Source organism: Microsporum canis, genomic scaffold (genome assembly GCF_000151145.1).
Source record: "Microsporum canis CBS 113480 supercont1.1 genomic scaffold, whole genome shotgun sequence".
Lineage (NCBI taxonomy): Eukaryota > Fungi > Ascomycota > Eurotiomycetes > Onygenales > Arthrodermataceae > Microsporum > Microsporum canis.
Window position 1 is genome coordinate 2,866,770 of NW_003299169.1, and position 16,069 is coordinate 2,882,838.

Genomic DNA, 16,069 nt, shown 5'->3' on the forward strand with positions numbered 1-16,069 from the left:
TTCTCTAGATTTTGGCGCGGCCAATCTTTGGCCTTTCCGCCAGACGAGCTGCCGCCTGACGAGCTTCCAACGCTTTCCGTCCCACACCGCTTCTTTGGTAGATTCGTGATTGGGGCATCAGGGACAGCAGCCATGTTGCCTGCCCCTCCTCGGCCGATGTGGAAGACTGGAGCAACGTCCTTTTCTCGCTTCAATTGCTGTTCGAGCTCCTCATCGAAGCTAAAGATTGCATACTCCGATGTGCTGTGAAAGTTGCCAAGACCTCCGCGGCCTCCTGGGAGTAATTGCCGAGGGTTGAGCCCAAGGCGCGAGGATAGGGTGCGCGCGCTTGATATCGAGCTGGACGACGTAATTGTGTTGTTCTTGAGGGGGTGGAAATTCCCTGCCCCCCCGCGGCCGGAATACATGGTATTTTCTTGGGCTGATAAGGGATTGAGATCAAGCATCCGGTATGCCGGCATTGTGAAACCTTGGAAATGCTTGGTTGAGAGAGGGAATTGGAGCTCTGAGGGAGGACCCAGCAGGAATCGTGCTTGTCGTGATGTATATGCCCACCAAACGAAAGAAATGAGTGGGAAGCTTTAAATATATATAGGGAAAGGGATTGATTGTCTTGCAGAAAAAAAAAAATAAAGATGAGAGTCCAACAATTGTGCAATTATCCGCCACCAAGGTGTGCAGAACGTGTGGATTATAAGTAAGCCATTTGGGTTTTCGAAGGCAAGGATGATGATACTTGAATTGCGAGACAAGAACGGCCAGAAAGGAGGTAAGGTTTGTTTAGCTGCGTCACAGAACAGCAAACAAGAAAGTTGTTTAGATAATGGGCGTTGGTTGGGGAATGACAATGATACTGGCGAGTTCCCAGGTGGAATGGATGGAGCGGTTCCAGCAACTTATGTATCCGCAACTATGTTCCTGAAATTGCTAAGGATTGGGAGAAGTGAAGAAGCCCCCTGTCAGTCACTCTCTTTTTTTTTGTATATTCTTTTTTCCTTTGCCCTTTTTTCTTGCAAGGGAGGGGAGGGCCTGGACCCTTCGGGCTGCTCCTGCGGCTAGCTAGCGAGTACGTTGGAGAATGGAGACCATTCATGGATCGAATGGCCGATGTTCCTCCTGTTTTACCTCCCCCTTCGCATGGAATTGACAAGTTGATCCCTGTAGGAACGAATTTACCAGGCCCGGCAGCCACAGGCGGAAGTGAGGCTTCATTTAAAAAAAGTCTTGTTACTCGCAATTCGCAGTGTGCACAGATGAAGACTGCTGTTGCATTTCCCCCCCCAACATTCCGGCCCTGGGCAACAAGATTCCCTTCGTCAGAGGCGTTTTCTGGCGATCGTAAGTGGATTGGCCCATCGTCAACCTGACACTAGCTCGGCCACTCGCGGCGCGACGAGCAATTGCAAGGGGGTCACCTGCGGGGCGGGTTGTCGAGCGTAAAAGCAGCAAGCGGGCATCGTTGTTTCTCCTCTTCTCTTCCACCTCCCACTCTGTGCTAGATGCTATATACGTACCTTGGGTGGGAGCTGCAGCCCCATACGCTAAAGAACTGAACCAATCCACGGTTCCTTCCCCCGAGTAGGCCGGGAGACCACAACGTTAACTTCGCGGGCAGACCCGTCCGGACAGACAACTGATGATATTCTTGCGCACTCCAGAAGTCCCAAGAGACTTGGAGCCGCTCTTTCAGGCTAGGGCACTGGCTCCTTTAGGGAGTGTATTTTTATCCATCACCTGATGCAGCTGGGTGACCAGGACAGCGCCTCCTTGTGACTCCACCACATCCAGTGTCTTCGAATCGTGCTCCACGGTGGCCACGAGAAGCTTCCAACAACTTGCTGAGCGATTCTTTGCTTCTGGATGAATAATTACCCGCCCTTTTTCCCGTGGTTTTTTCTAACTGGCTGCTGAGAAAAATCCCATCGCCCGAAGGACCAGACGAAATGCTCCGAATCCGATCCAAGAAAATCTTAATTCTTTCCCATATATGCAGCTGACCTTTTACATAACTTCCTCTTTGCAGAGGATTCTCCGTAGGTGCGTTGTTTCTGCATCCATGTATGTATACTCCATGCTCCGGATTGTTGTACATCCAGATACTACTCAATCGTTGGCCATATGAGGTTTTGATGTTTGATTAATTTGAGAGAGGCTTGAGCACCTTGCCAGCAATAGGGGGCCTATACTACAAGATATTCCTCTAACTTGATCGTCAGTTCTCGGGTCACAGCTGGATGTTTCCATTACTTTACCTGCCGAATGACCATGTAGGATCATAAAAAAAAAAGACATTACGATAAATTCGTCCACTTCCGTAACCGAAAAAATTGCCAGCAGGACTGAAATACGCGGCTTAAGAGAAGAAGAAAGAATGCTCACAAGATGCACACTCCCACGGAATGTGAGGATGATACTGCTTTCCCGTTCAGCGGGGAAGACACAACAAGGCCTGGGGTTCGGCCTGAAACCGACATCCTTCCCCAGCCCCTTTTCCTTTGCCCCAGATTTTGTAAAAGTTATATGCGACAAGGGAAAATCTCAAGCGTTGAGGTGTCCCCCGGAAGCCAGACGAAAGAGCTGGTGACACGGTAGCTCTCTCTAGCTCTCCCTTGCTACATGTACGTACAGGCATCAAACACCATGTCAAGGCTTGTTGTCGTTTTTCTGTTTGTCAAACAAGAAAGTTTGTTTTCGTAAAAGTATCGATTATGTAACGATTAAATAATTTTATCACCTGATTATCATGTGACTTCCATTTTTATCCTTGTCTACAAAACGAAAAAGAAGAATTTATATATTAGAGCCTGTCGATATCGTCAAGAAGAATATAAAAATAAATTCCACAGGGTTGAGTACCCCTCATATTCTCGCCTATTTCCAACAGGGTAACAGGCAAATATGGTGGGATATCAATATCAGTGACAAGATACCCATAAAAATGAGATCCGGCTTCTGCTCATGTGCGGGAACAACCCCCAAACATGAGCAGGTTGGCCCAAAGGATCTGGTTAAGTTTTACAAACATTCTCCATCAACAACCGGTAGCCGGGCTACGTTACTCGCAACTTGTCCTTCGATGAGCAGGAATTAATTTTGCAAGCCCTCGGACCGTGGCCGCCTTGGCCATCTTACCAGTCTGATATCTACATTTACGCCGCGGTCATGCACGTTTCAAACCCCAATCTCCATCAGAGAGTTAGTCATGATATTTTCAACCCGATTATCATCCATATTTTCCCGTTGGAACCGCCATGAAGAACGCCGGGCTTCCGAGTGAGAACCATTTCGTGGTTTAAAACTACCGATCGACCGCACCTGATCTCGTCAACGGGCTTCCCTAAACCTATTTCTTCTTGCAACTACTTTTATTTCGGTTTACAATAATGCGCTATATTATAGTGTGTCAGAGAACGAGAGTTTGGAATCCATAAAGAACAAAGATTAGCGTCTGAGGACGGGTTACATAGTAGTGAGCCTCGTCCTTAGTAGCCTACTGTGTAGGTACATATGTGGGGGTAAGATAACCCCCACGAAGGAATAACATATAGGCGCGCCGGCGGCCCTTCTATCGCTTGTCCCATGCAGCACACCGAGTTTCGGTGACGACGCTTATTTCCATTATGGCCGGCCCGACCTGCATCCTTCACCGGGCCAAGATGGAATGCCGATTTGGTAACCTTAAGGCTCACCTATGGGATGCAAATTTTCAATGGTAGCAGCTGCGCATTTTACCCGGCCGAAGTTTCTAGTGTCCACCATCAGTGATCTAGAAACAATGCAAATCTTCTTCTTGGGGAACCGAAGCTTCCATAGCCCCTCCACCCTGGGAGCAATGCTAATTTTCACCGATTATACGTCATCTATTGATTACTGTGTCTTTTGGGAGTTGCAATATGTCGGCTATATGTTCCTGGAGACATGGATGGAGTTTATAGTTGTGGGTTGCGATTATTACCTAAATCCCATTTTCAATGGGAATGCCAGCTAGTGGTTTGGCGTTATGTCGGATGTTCGTTTACATATCACACGGATGTCTCTCACCTTTCGGAAGCAACCTTCGCGGCCCCTAGGAAGGACAATTGGCTTGTCAACGACCACTCTATCCTGGCATCCGTAATGCTAGTGAGGAGTGATACTGGTTTACATACATACCATTTAAGTGTGCTTTTTAATCTACTAAAAGCATTATCGAGCCTATCAATATGCTGTCATCGCACATGGAGCAGCTTTCCAAAGTTTAGCACAAAGCCGGCAGCTCCTTCCGTTTGTCTCAGGCATCAAGGTAATAGCCTTGGACATAGTTAGGGGTTTTGCAGTATATCAAAAGTCTCTATAGTGAACTAGTTTTCTCTACTATGTATTAATATCGGGCAATATAGGCCGTGGGAGCGCTTGCATATACGGAGGGGAATTTACAGCCTCATAAACCGAACCGGCCGGAATGGCCGGCATTTTGGCTAAGGCATGTTATCATAGTTCCCAGTGAAGGAAACAAGCTGCCAACGCATGTTTTAGATCTGTCAAGATATAGAATAATTCGATTGTAAGACACGACCGTCGCATCTTTTCAACCTGAGTTCTGTGTAGAGAAATATAAATATCTCCATCCACACCCTGCTAGAATTAAAGGCATCAACTTTAGGATTTATAGTCAAACAATCCTAGCTACATCTCACACTAGAATAGAATCTCTTATCGTGGGGGGTATAGCCTAGTTATAAATAGTAGAGGCTTCCAGAGGGTTGATTTATGGAGCCAGTTGCTTTTATCTAGTTCATTTTTCCATTGTACATACTAAAGTAGTTTGGCAGAGCAAGGGCGAATGAAATGGACTATCTGGCCGATTTCCCTCCAAATGTGTGATTCCGATAACACTAAAGGAGTACACAATACCTCCAGTCCCTAAAATGTTCAACGTGCTTTCAGAAAACCTTCATAGGAAGTGCTTGTCAGGCTTCAATTCATATTTCTTTCTAGCCAGATAGATACCTGAAGAATCAAGTATTAACCCGGAAATTCCTGGATATATTAAACGTGGTTTGCCTTGACAAGATTCTGACGTGAAATAACGATGGACTAGCTATAGGTTGTACGTAGTTGTACTTATATCCCAAGGGACTCACAGTGGCCACATAAGCTGTCCCGTCAAAAGGGTCCAAGAAACATTTCTGACGTAGATATAGTCAGCTAGATACATATCAATAGTATCAAGTTCGACTTTAGGTGATTAATAAAGAACTACGCTTTTTCCGATCAGACGTGCGTGTTGAGCTGATGTAGGGAGCTGCAGAGATATTGACCGCTTACCGACCTGATGAAATAGATATCAGTGCACTGTAACTCATCGTCGGAATAATGTTTGCTTTATTTACCTGATTGGCCGATGAAGTTGTAAGCTCTTACGGTTAGCTTTTGGCTCTCAATTGCTTATTCGAACACCTGAATGCACCCCAGATTTATTCCATACTCTATATACAGAGTACTCCGTACTCTGTTTAATGTATTTTGTGTAGGACACCAACCACTGAAAGCTCAAAGACGCGCTCTTTTCCTGCGATAATGAAGTTGGAGTTAACTCGTTTTGCAGGGTACAAGGGACTCCTTAACCGCATCCACTTACATAGTAGAATAACTTTTGATTGACTAGTTAGTGACGCACCGTCCCGCCAGCCCCATCTTTTGACCAATATTACCTTAGCAAGAAATTTACTCAAAGCAATAGTTATGTTCAACAGCAAGCCTGCCTGCAAGCCCACCCTGGTTATCACACTCATTCACACATTTAATTCCCTATTGGTACATGCTTCGAGTCGGGGGCTTACTCTGCATTATACAGAGCCCATGCACAAGCTATCAAAGTCATGGGAGGACCAAGCATTTACATGATCTACGAGATCGGCGACCTGGCAGAAGCCTGAGATGGAGTCCTGAATATTTAACAGCTATTCAGGGCTCACATAGCAAGCCTCCAAAATGAATTGGGCTGAAATCAATTCCTTGGAATCCCTTTGGTGCTCCCAGTTGTGCTCATGTTTATAAAGATACGCACATATCCCCCCATTATCAAGATATCCTTTCCTCCATACATTATATCCTTTTATCTTTATCTGTACAAATAGTAACGGGGTTTTAAGAAGTACAGCCACTTTCATCTTTTAATCTCGCTACCATGCTCTTCACAAAATACTTTGCCCTGTTGGCTGCGACCTTTGCAGTCCAGGCCACCGCATACCCTGCAGCGTTCGCTTCTGCCCCAGAGGCTATCGCACACCTCGACCCTATCAGTGAATCTATCGAAAATGTTTCTCAGATGATAAATCAGTCACCAGGAGGTATTTCTGAGCTGATGATGATAACCAATTCCATCTACGACGTTTGTGATAAGGCCAAAACGAGCCGGAAAAGAATAGATGGCATGGCCCCCCTGACCAAACAAGAGGAGATAGAGGGAAAACCCCACCTAGCACGGTTGTTCTATGGCCTGACATCCGCCGTAAAGGCTACTTCTAGCAAGGTAACTACCCTTTTGAGCATTACCACTACAATTCTGGGTCAAATGGCTAATCGTCCGTAGGTCCCCCTTGTCAAAGCAGTTCCGGGCGGTACCATCATTGCCAAACGTGTGGCCAATCGAGTGGGCGAGGAAAAAGCAGGACTTCAGGATATTCTCAAGGACAAATGCTCTCCAGAAGCGTACCAGGACTTTTTGCCAATCATTAACGATTTCGACAAGGAATTTGGCTCCCTGATGCTCGAACTCTCGGGAGGGATCTAATCAATGGAGTATTAATATTTTTGACATGTAATTACCCTTCATACTCTTAATAATAATATTATCACACCACCTTGTTGGTCAGCCCCTATCTCTTGGTGTTGGTTGAAAGAATTATATATCGAGCTGGGTAATGGAGATAGAACTGCTAGATGAGGGTTAGGTCTGAACAGCCAGTTAAAGCCATACTTCATGGTGAACAGCACAGAGAATAAGGTATATTATACTTCCTGGTGCATTGATACGATGAAGCCTGTGGAAGTGGCTTTCTATTGGCAACTGAAAAATGAGTTGGCCTCCTAATGGAAACCTACTGAGTTTCACAGCATGTTGGAAAAGTACATAAATGAATACTAGCGATTAAGTTATTTGGACAAGTGCATTGAATACACCAAGCTGATTTTCTTTTTCTGATTCATTTTATTTTCCTTTTTATTGGTTTGGTTTACAAGGTTGTTCCTTTCATACATCGGTCAGAAGTGACGACCTAGAGTCTCCGAGGACGTCTTGTGACTACCATATTGATATGCCCTCGACATATCCATCATGATACTCATAGATTTTGAGTTAATCCACGGAACGAACCTGAACTATGTCGTTATAATTTCTCTCGTATCAGCTCTTTACGGAATATGCCTGATTACATACCGTCTTCTGTTTTCTCCCTTGGCCAAGTTCCCAGGCCCCAAATTGGCTGCTGTGTCCCGATGGTACGAAATGTACTTCGATGTCATTTGTGGAGGCATATTTTTATGGGAGATTGATCGGATGCATGAGAAGTATGGACCGATTGTACGAATTAGCCCCTATGAGCTCCATATCAAAGATCCAAGTTACTACAACACTCTTTATGCTGGACCAACTAAGAGGCGAAATAAATATAAATGGTTCCTCTCTACCGGCGTCCCTAGATCGGTTTTTGCAACTGTGGACTACGATCACCATCGGTTACGGAGAGGAATGCTTAGCCCATACCTGTCCAAGCAGGCCATTCGAACTCTGGAGCCTGTTATCCAACAAAAGGTTAAATCGCTCTGCAGGCATATGCAAGAAGCTCTAAAAACCGATGAACCTTTGGAGTTGCATAGGTGTTTCATATCTCTTGCGGTTGACATCGTTTCTCATCACGCATTTGGAAAGTCAAACTGCTATGATCTTCTGCAGGAAAAAAAGTTGGATGACAGGTGGAAAGATGGAGTTACCGGGGTATTTGCCAAATTCCTTTTAACAAGACATTTTCCTTGGTTGATACATGCTTTTCGGGTCCTTCCTCTTTGGGCGAGTACGATTGTGGTACGGTCATGCCCTGATATTTATTTCATTGAAAAGGTATGCTTTATTTCGAAATTGAATGTTGCAGTAGCCCCTGTATACTGATAACGGAACTTTAGGAGATAAAATCCCGTATGAAACAGGTTTACGTGATGAACAAACATGAACTTAAGGAGCCATGTATATTTGCTGAAGTAATGCATGATGAAAAACTTCCAGCCTCGGAACGAAATCTCGGGAGGTTGACAGACGACGCATTGTTTTTGATAGTAGCTGGAACAGACGCTCCTTCCCAAGCTCTGGCTATCACTATGTTTCATATTTTGAACAATAGTGAAGTATATGAAAAGTTACGGGAGGAGCTGATGCGCGCGCTCCCGAATCCACGGGTTGATCCCCCTTTAGCTATGCTTGAAACGCTTCCATATTTAGTAGGCTAATGCAAAAGCGGTCCTTGTCTTATAGAAAGTTGCTTACTATGTGATCATAGACTGCGGTAATAAAGGAAGGGCTTCGAATATCCGCTCTCGTCACTTCCCGGCTCCCACGCATTTCTCCAGATGGAATTCTGGAATACGTTAATTGGAAGATACCAGCAGGGGTATATTCCCATCTTGTTTATGCCCTTAATTTTCTCCAGCTAACATTATAGCGAATACATTAGACACCGGTTAGCATGTCAATATATCTGACATTGAAAGACCCATCCGCTTTTCCAGAACCACTAGTTTTCTCTCCTGAGCGATGGATGGAGCAAGGGAGTACAGGACTCAATTTGGAGAAATACTTGGTACCTTTCTCAAAAGGTAGCCAAGGGTGTTTGGGGCCGAAGTATGAATTTCTCCTTTGCAATATATTGTTGTCTTTGCTAACTGGTGAATAGTATGGCTTACGCCTGGTGTTATATTGGACTGGCTACCATTTTCCGACGTTTCGAGCTTTCACTTTTCGAGACCACAGAAGAAAATGTGACGATCGTTCGGGATTGTTTTAACGGGCAGACAAAACCGGGGAATAATAAGATCAAAGTGAAAGTGCAAAGAGATTTCACTTCAGCATAGAAGTTTGATTTTTTGGTGAGGACATAGAGTATGGCAGACACTGGAATGCCGTTTCGGAAGCGAGCATATTCCCATGTATTGGTAATTACATTTATTTAAGATAGTCAAGATTTCGCTGAGCTAAAAGACAAGAAGTTCTTATTGCCCGATTGGGAACCTCAAGTCGGATACTATCACGTGAAATTAATCAAACAGTGCAAACATTTGTTATACGCTAGTCTAAATTGGGTATCTCAAGATGCCGCGATAAGTTCATCTGATATAACATTTCACAATATTTTTTGATAACAAGAGCTTTTACGATAGAATGAGAAAACACCTTGCGCTTTGGTGATACTATTGACCACTATACCTTTTTGCGATCATCTAATTACATGAATCTGCTCTCCAATTTAAAGGGCAGCCCGTCAAGTTTCAATTCGAGATAAAGTGAATCGATTGAGAGCCGCGTAGTAGAGCCAGAAAGACGAGCTATTTCGTCAATACCAGGCAGCTAAAGCGCGGAGAGGATAAATTATAATAGGCGTGGATATTCTACTGTCACGATGCCGAAATATAAGTCTCCTTGGAAGCTTCTTTCTCTTGATCCCATAAGCTAACTTCTCATGCACTCTTTTGTAGGTCTTTATTCATTATTCCCTGCACAAGCTATCGCGGCCGAAACACTATACCTCGGGCTGTATATTCGCGTGAAGAAGAGTACGGCAAGGATATATGCTAACGCTAGGGTGCCTTTCTACTCAGGCGACTATTGCGATGTATACCTCACACACGACTCGATGAGCGTGCGCAAAGCTCATAACTCAGGAAAGAATCATTTAAAGAACGTTGTTCAATACTACCAGGGTATGCAACACCGCCCTAGCTTCATACGTTTGTGCCGTCAAGTTTGGGTATTGAAAAGGGCGAGCTTTAGACCACTATACTATCGCAAGCGCAGCAGCACATATGAAAATAAGTTTCGATACTGTTCAGCTAGCTAATTTCGCGGATATTAGAGATCGGACATGAAAAGGCTCAGTCGGTGATAGACTCAATCACTTCATCATATGCGGCTGAGGGCCAGGCAAATGCCAATCCCATGCTTCAGCATGTCGCGGGGCAAGCAGGATATCCCCCCATTCCATTTGGATTTCCGGGTAAATAAATACACCTCGACCATTACTTGCTTCTTTTATACTTCGAGGATCCAATTGACATCCCTATCCATTGGTAGGCCAACCAGGTTCATTACCGCCTCCGCCATTTGGCATGCCAGGCATGCAAGGAGCTCCCGGCGCACCTCCGCCCCCTGGCGGAATGATACCGCGTAAGTTATTCTTATAACAAATTAGATACATCGATATTGGAATAATACATGATCTAATGCGCCTCCATCCACAGCTCCTGGAGGCCGCGGTATGCCTTTCCCCCCGCCATTCCCACCGTCCGGCGCCCCGGGTTCTGGCGACAAGTCCATGCCAATTCCAATGCCCCTACCAAATATGCCACCAGGTAGCCTTCCATTCCCGCCACCACCACCAGGCGGGTTCCCGCCCAATTTCCAGTTTCCACCTCCAGGAGCAGGCGGTGTGCCTCCCCTCCCGCCCTTCCCAGGTCAACAAGGACAGATGCCCGGTCAAGGGCCTAGTTCTGCTGGCGGACCACCTGCACCCCCTGGACTTGGGCAGCAGCAGGCAGGGGGACTCCCGCATGGCCCTCAGGCGCCGCCGGGATTAGGCGATTCTAGATAGTCATAAAAAGCCAAAATAATTATTTACCGGTTTGCTTTAGTTTTCTTTTGTACTTTATAAGCGTTGCTTCTTTTCTTCCCTTTTTGTTCTTAGTATGGGAATTGAAACTTTGGTCGAGTGTTTATCTCTTTATTTGCAATTGTAACATTTCTTTATTTTGCTTTATATTATTTGTTGCAAGAGAAAAGGTTGGTGATTGGGGAAACAAGTTCATTGATTAGCTATTAGACCATTGTTGCTCCGATGCAACCTTAGAGTGGCGTGTGTAGGTCTATGTTGAAGTTAACTTGGATCTAGTGAAGCAGGAATGATGAAATAACGTGGACAAACATCATAATGAAAACAAAAGCAACTACGCAACCAGCTTCTAAAAATCACAGCAATGAACAATTAACTCAATTTAATTCAATACCAACGGCCTAAGGGCAGAGAGGGAAGAGAAACAAGACACAACTAAAAGCACAGAGGAAAGGAGAGGGAAACAAATGAACGCCAGGGGTGTGGTCATCATACTTAGCCACGAGGGGTTGAAAGGACGGTTTTTGGTAATAGCCAGTTCTTACCATTCTCTATTTGAAGAAGACAGAAAGCAGCAAGGAAAAATTCTGAGCAAAGCAGTGGTGACCCAATTGTAGAAACGGAGGCAGGCAGTAAATATTGTCCCATGAAGCGAAGAAATGAAATAGACAACCATTTAATAGAAAGGGGGAATGAGGGGATCCTGAGAGGAACAGACGGATAAATGGGATAATACCAGACCAGAAGAAAAGAAGATAACTCCATGAATCCAGTCCACAGCCTAATCACTAGCTGTACGTACGGCATAAGTAAAGTACTGCAGTAAAAAGGGGGAAGAAAAGTATTTGTACAAAGAAAAAGTTATGGTAATCAACAGCCTAGGTGGTGGCGGCTTGGCGGATGGGGGGAATAAAGGCAGCTTCCTCAAGGGAGCAGTCGCGGGATTAATAAAATAACAGGAAAAGGAAAAGATGTCAAACGTTTAGTCATAACCGGCGCCCCTCTGCCATGGACTGGCGTTATTCTGCGCCCTGGCTGTATGGGGATTTGCCGAACCCGTGCGTGGGAAAGGCGAAGTGGTGTACCCGCCTGGGGTAGATGATGGATTATGTGAGTATGGGGATGAATGGACGGATGATGCATCATGGAAGGCGGGTTGAGATTGGTATTGTTGTGGTCCGCCAGTTCTCTGGGAATGGGCAGAGTGAGTGGACACGCTGGATGGGAAAAGGGGAACAGAGGGATCTACGGGAGAGTGTGGAGGACGGTTAGGGTATCCTTGGCCCGGGGCGTGCTGGTCGTTGGTAGAACGAGTATCAAGTGGTGCACGGCCGTTGGACTGCCCTGAGAGGGAGGTAGAGTCATCTTCAAATTCGTTGAATTTACCTTCACCGCGGGCTGTGGCACCTAGAGCATCGAGCTCAGTGGTGAGTTGAGTCTGAGATTTGATGAAAGATCCTCGGTCGTCACGCATGGGCTGGTAGCGGGTGTCGGGGTTCTTGGATAGCATTGCGTAGCCTGAGGCAATGAGAACGAGGATCAAGAGGATGAGAGCGAAGACAGCATTGATGACGAAGAAGGCTACACCCATAACCCCGACAACAAGGCCCTAGAAAAATGATGTTAGATGGGTTTGTGTATGTCTTGTATTAAAAGAAGGACTTACTGGCAACTTGAAGATTTCACTAAAGAAGAGAAGGAGGATGACGTTAAAGAAGTTAACAGCAGCAATGGAGATGTTGAAGATATTTGTCTTCTTATCCATCCATGGTCGCAGGATAGAGACACCAATAAGCACAGCAAGTTCGATGATCAAAAGGGAGATAGCCTGGACATATGGTGCCTTTTGAGCAAGACCAATGAACATGGACTTAATCAGGATATAGCCGAGAAGCGGAACGACACAGTAGTAAGCAGTTGCGCGGTACTGGACGTAGAGGAACCCCCATTTGTTGAGGGCTGATGGGTCAGAGTAGAGTATATAGGCTGGGTTCTTGTGCATCTGGACTGATTTCTTGGCTAGACTGATGACTTTGAACGCCGCCCAGCTGAGAGAGCCGATAACCGAGAGCAACATGAAGACGGCAAGGATCACTATAGCCGGGGAGTCAACCTGGGTAAATTCCCAGAGGCATAGAATAGACATTTGTGGGAATCCAATTAGAGTCTACCGGAGGTTAGTCAATAGCACATCAGAGGCAAAGAGAGTTCAAATGCATACCAATCTGAAGAGAATTCCTCTCATGACAATCTTCCACCCGTTCCTGAACTCCTGGAACTTGTCAGTCTTCATCCAGCCGTTCTTGGCGGCCAATTCACAGAATCCCTTGAACGCGGTAACAAGAAGCACTACAAAGGTGACAAAGAGGACAAAGAAGAGAAGTCCAGTCATGAAGAAGTTTGTAGTCTCCATCTTAGCTTTAAAGGCGACTCTGTCGATACCACGTAGGACGATGTTATTGATGGTTTCTCCGACGGACGGGTTATTGTTAACACGTTTGGTTAGGCCGTTGGGATGGGTGAGGACATGGTTCATGACTTCCATGGATCGTTTCTTGATCTGGATGGATGTGGTGGTGAGGGAATCGAGGACGGTCGCTGGCGTTCCACCTGTGGCGCGCTGGTACCAAGTGCAGATCCTCTGGATGAAGCCAACGTGGATGATACCCATGCTCCACTGGAAGTTCTGAGTCCAAGCCTGAACGACGGGAGGCAGGGTGACGGAGGTCAGACCGATCATGGCTTGGGCTTGCAGGAAGCTGAAGAGGGAGAGTGCGTTGGCGGCGACGTGTGCTGCGGTGTTGGAATGGCCGAGACCAGACGTGATGGCCGAAGCGACGAGTCCTATGCCAGCAATGACGGCAACTATCCAACCGACCGTCCTGTGATAGACGGTTTTGGCATTGGAGAGTTGGCCCTCGAAACAGGCGATGGTTGCGCCAGTTTCACGTTTGTAGATGTAGGCACGAAATTTGGCATCGATATCAGGGACATTGTACGCGATTCCTACATTTATCAGCATGAAAAGAAATAAAGGTAAAAAAAGCAGTATACACTATGGTCATTACCGGGTACTTTGTTGATGATATCGTCTGAGAGATTGAGGATGTTGGAGTGAAGTTCGATGGGACCGGCACTCATGGGGCAGAGACCCTTGAGGTCGATACTGGGATCACAAGGATCGAACTTTTGGTCAACGGCCGGATATCCGTAGGCATACAGCTCCAGACGAGCAGTGACGTAGCCATCGATGGAGGAGACACCGAGGAAGTTGACATTGAGAGTGCGGTTCTCCGGGGTGAAGGCGATGTTGAAGAGTGTTGCGGTGAAGTCGGCATTATTCTGTGTGGCTGTGTTTGCGCATGGTGTGAGAGACTTGGACTCGATGAGCTTCAGGCCCGAGGCAAGCTGGGAGAGGGAGATGAGGGCGAAGAGAAACGATAGAGCCGGAGTTAGATGCATCCTTCTTTCGTTTCTATCTTTCCTGACGTTTTCGTGTATATTGTATGCTGGTATTCTTTATGTGGCTGGACTATGCGTGTTTTCGAGCAGACATCCCCTAACCTATCTCATCAGAAGTCGACTAAACGAGTGACCGCAAGTTCTGGCTTTTATCTTCGGTTCGTCTCCTGTCTGTCTGTCTGTCCGCCCGTCCGTCCGTCTGTCTTCTGTCTGTTGGTCTGTCTGGGGGATGCGTGTCAGCGAGAAGCGCAGGGAGGCGCAGGGAGACGTAAAAGCGAGTGAGCGTCCCTGGCCCGTCGATGTCGTAGAAGGCAAGGAAAAGAGAAGATATGAAGAGACGATATGAAAGAGAAGAAGATGGATATGAGGAAGAGGTTGGAAGTTGAAGTCGTCAAGATGAAGTCAAAGTCGCTTCTTTTTCTGCTGGTGGAGAAAAGCAAAAAGCGCCAAAACTTACGTTTCTTTCTTCACTTGGCGCTTGTCTCAGGCGGGGTAATCTTGGTACCAGGAGTGTATCGCTCTGCCGAGATACAGCAAAACGGCCATTATTACAGTGTATTACGCTGTATGAAGCCCCTTTAACCGCCCAGCTTGCACAGCCCAAGCCACGCGTTCAAGTCGTTTACACATGAAGATGAAGAGGAGGATGTGGATGAAGATGAGAATGAAGAGGAGGGAAGAGGAGAGAAGAGGGTGAAGAGGAGGGGAAGAAGGCGAAGAGAAGAGAAGAGAAGCGGGTGATAGAGTACTACAGGAGAAGTGAAGAGGGCCTACGATGGTGGTAGCTACAGAAGAGCAGGAGTGGGTAGACAGGTCAGCTCGAGGCTGTGCCTTACATCGATACTCGTGCAGAGCAGGACATCGTGAGCCTGTACTATGTAGGTGGGTGGACATATAGTGCCCTTCGTATATACATAGCATATGCAAGCACCCGCCAGAATCGAGGCTGTCATAAGATAGGGATCAAGAGACGGACGGGTCGGATGCAACCTCCCCTGCCGTCATATGTCATCGTCCTGCAATGTCGACAGAGCAGACAGAGTATGATATATTTGTACTATGTAAGGCCGTCCCCGGTCTCCTCTGTGCTAGCAAGGCCAGAGAGTTTAGTGCAGAGTTGATGCGTTGGCACGAAAGCGAAGATCGAAAGAGAGACTCTGAGAGGAAAAGGGAGCCCTCTCCTCCCAGGCAAGAGGCCAATCAGGCCATGCCGCGGCTTCGAAGGGGGCAGGGGACAGGGAAGAAAGGATGGCGGTTGACCGGGGGACGGACAGGGAGAGAGAGCCACTGACAGGCTGTGGGCGTGTGATGGGAGTGTGATGGAGTTGACATGTTGAATGCCAGTAATTGAGCCTACATACGGAGGACATAGTCGATGGAGACGTCGCTGATGAGTTAAAACCGGCGATAGCTAGATGGGCAGTTATCTGTCTGTAACCTGGAGCTGTTCATGGTCCAACGACACAACGGCCGGCCATAGACTCGACGGCAGACCAGACTGATCTACTCGACGGTAGATGATAGACAAATAGACGATAGAGATAAGAATAGATGATGGTCGACCAGTTCGACTGGTGAAGGCGCGGGTGGTGGTGTTGGTAGTAAATAAGTGGCTGGTCCATACGTTTTGCTGCGCTAGTTCAAGGCAGGCTGGGAGAAGAAGCAGAAGCAGAAGACGAAGACGGAGGACAAGCATCTCTTCTCTTCTTTTCTTCTTCTTCTCCTCCCATCGTAAAAAAGGAGATACTTCA

General features: G+C 46.5%; 8 protein-coding genes across 8 annotated transcripts; 4 read left to right on the forward strand and 4 right to left on the reverse strand.

Moving 5' to 3' along the window:
- Positions 1-4: 4 nt before the first annotated feature.
- On the reverse strand, positions 5-483 carry MCYG_01045 (conserved hypothetical protein; the record flags this gene model as incomplete). Its single annotated transcript, XM_002850895.1, has 2 exons — positions 5-25; positions 72-483. The coding sequence occupies 2 exons, from the start codon at positions 459-461 to the stop codon at positions 5-7; spliced, it is 411 nt and encodes a 136-aa protein (XP_002850941.1).
- Positions 484-726: 243 nt separating this feature from the next.
- On the forward strand, positions 727-1,582 carry MCYG_01046 (uncharacterized protein; the record flags this gene model as incomplete). Its single annotated transcript, XM_002850896.1, has 4 exons — positions 727-769; positions 821-958; positions 1,018-1,338; positions 1,527-1,582. The coding sequence occupies 4 exons, from the start codon at positions 727-729 to the stop codon at positions 1,580-1,582; spliced, it is 558 nt and encodes a 185-aa protein (XP_002850942.1).
- Positions 1,583-3,403: 1,821 nt separating this feature from the next.
- On the reverse strand, positions 3,404-4,299 carry MCYG_01047 (uncharacterized protein; the record flags this gene model as incomplete). The annotated part of the gene is made up of 5 exons (XM_002850897.1): positions 3,404-3,490; positions 3,591-3,689; positions 3,733-3,835; positions 4,042-4,135; positions 4,218-4,299. 5 exons carry the CDS (start codon positions 4,297-4,299, stop codon positions 3,404-3,406), a joined length of 465 nt encoding a protein of 154 aa, XP_002850943.1.
- Positions 4,300-6,169: 1,870 nt separating this feature from the next.
- MCYG_01048 (uncharacterized protein) lies at positions 6,170-6,775 on the forward strand (the record flags this gene model as incomplete). The annotated part of the gene is made up of 2 exons (XM_002850898.1): positions 6,170-6,514; positions 6,575-6,775. 2 exons carry the CDS (start codon positions 6,170-6,172, stop codon positions 6,773-6,775), a joined length of 546 nt encoding a protein of 181 aa, XP_002850944.1.
- A 543-nt stretch (positions 6,776-7,318) lies between these two features.
- On the forward strand, positions 7,319-9,105 carry MCYG_01049 (benzoate 4-monooxygenase cytochrome P450; the record flags this gene model as incomplete). The annotated part of the gene is made up of 5 exons (XM_002850899.1): positions 7,319-8,101; positions 8,164-8,475; positions 8,535-8,645; positions 8,709-8,875; positions 8,928-9,105. 5 exons carry the CDS (start codon positions 7,319-7,321, stop codon positions 9,103-9,105), a joined length of 1,551 nt encoding a protein of 516 aa, XP_002850945.1.
- A 374-nt stretch (positions 9,106-9,479) lies between these two features.
- Positions 9,480-10,838, forward strand: MCYG_01050 (diaphanous-1; the record flags this gene model as incomplete). The annotated part of the gene is made up of 4 exons (XM_002850900.1): positions 9,480-9,516; positions 9,727-9,804; positions 10,104-10,244; positions 10,489-10,838. The coding sequence occupies 4 exons, from the start codon at positions 9,480-9,482 to the stop codon at positions 10,836-10,838; spliced, it is 606 nt and encodes a 201-aa protein (XP_002850946.1).
- Positions 10,839-11,838: 1,000 nt separating this feature from the next.
- Positions 11,839-14,318, reverse strand: MCYG_01051 (DUF907 domain-containing protein; the record flags this gene model as incomplete). The annotated part of the gene is made up of 4 exons (XM_002850901.1): positions 11,839-12,465; positions 12,523-12,969; positions 13,078-13,862; positions 13,925-14,318. The coding sequence occupies 4 exons, from the start codon at positions 14,316-14,318 to the stop codon at positions 11,839-11,841; spliced, it is 2,253 nt and encodes a 750-aa protein (XP_002850947.1).
- Positions 14,319-15,518: 1,200 nt separating this feature from the next.
- Positions 15,519-16,014, reverse strand: MCYG_01052 (uncharacterized protein; the record flags this gene model as incomplete). Its single annotated transcript, XM_002850902.1, has 2 exons — positions 15,519-15,671; positions 15,757-16,014. 2 exons carry the CDS (start codon positions 16,012-16,014, stop codon positions 15,519-15,521), a joined length of 411 nt encoding a protein of 136 aa, XP_002850948.1.
- Between the last annotated feature and the right edge of the window lie 55 nt (positions 16,015-16,069).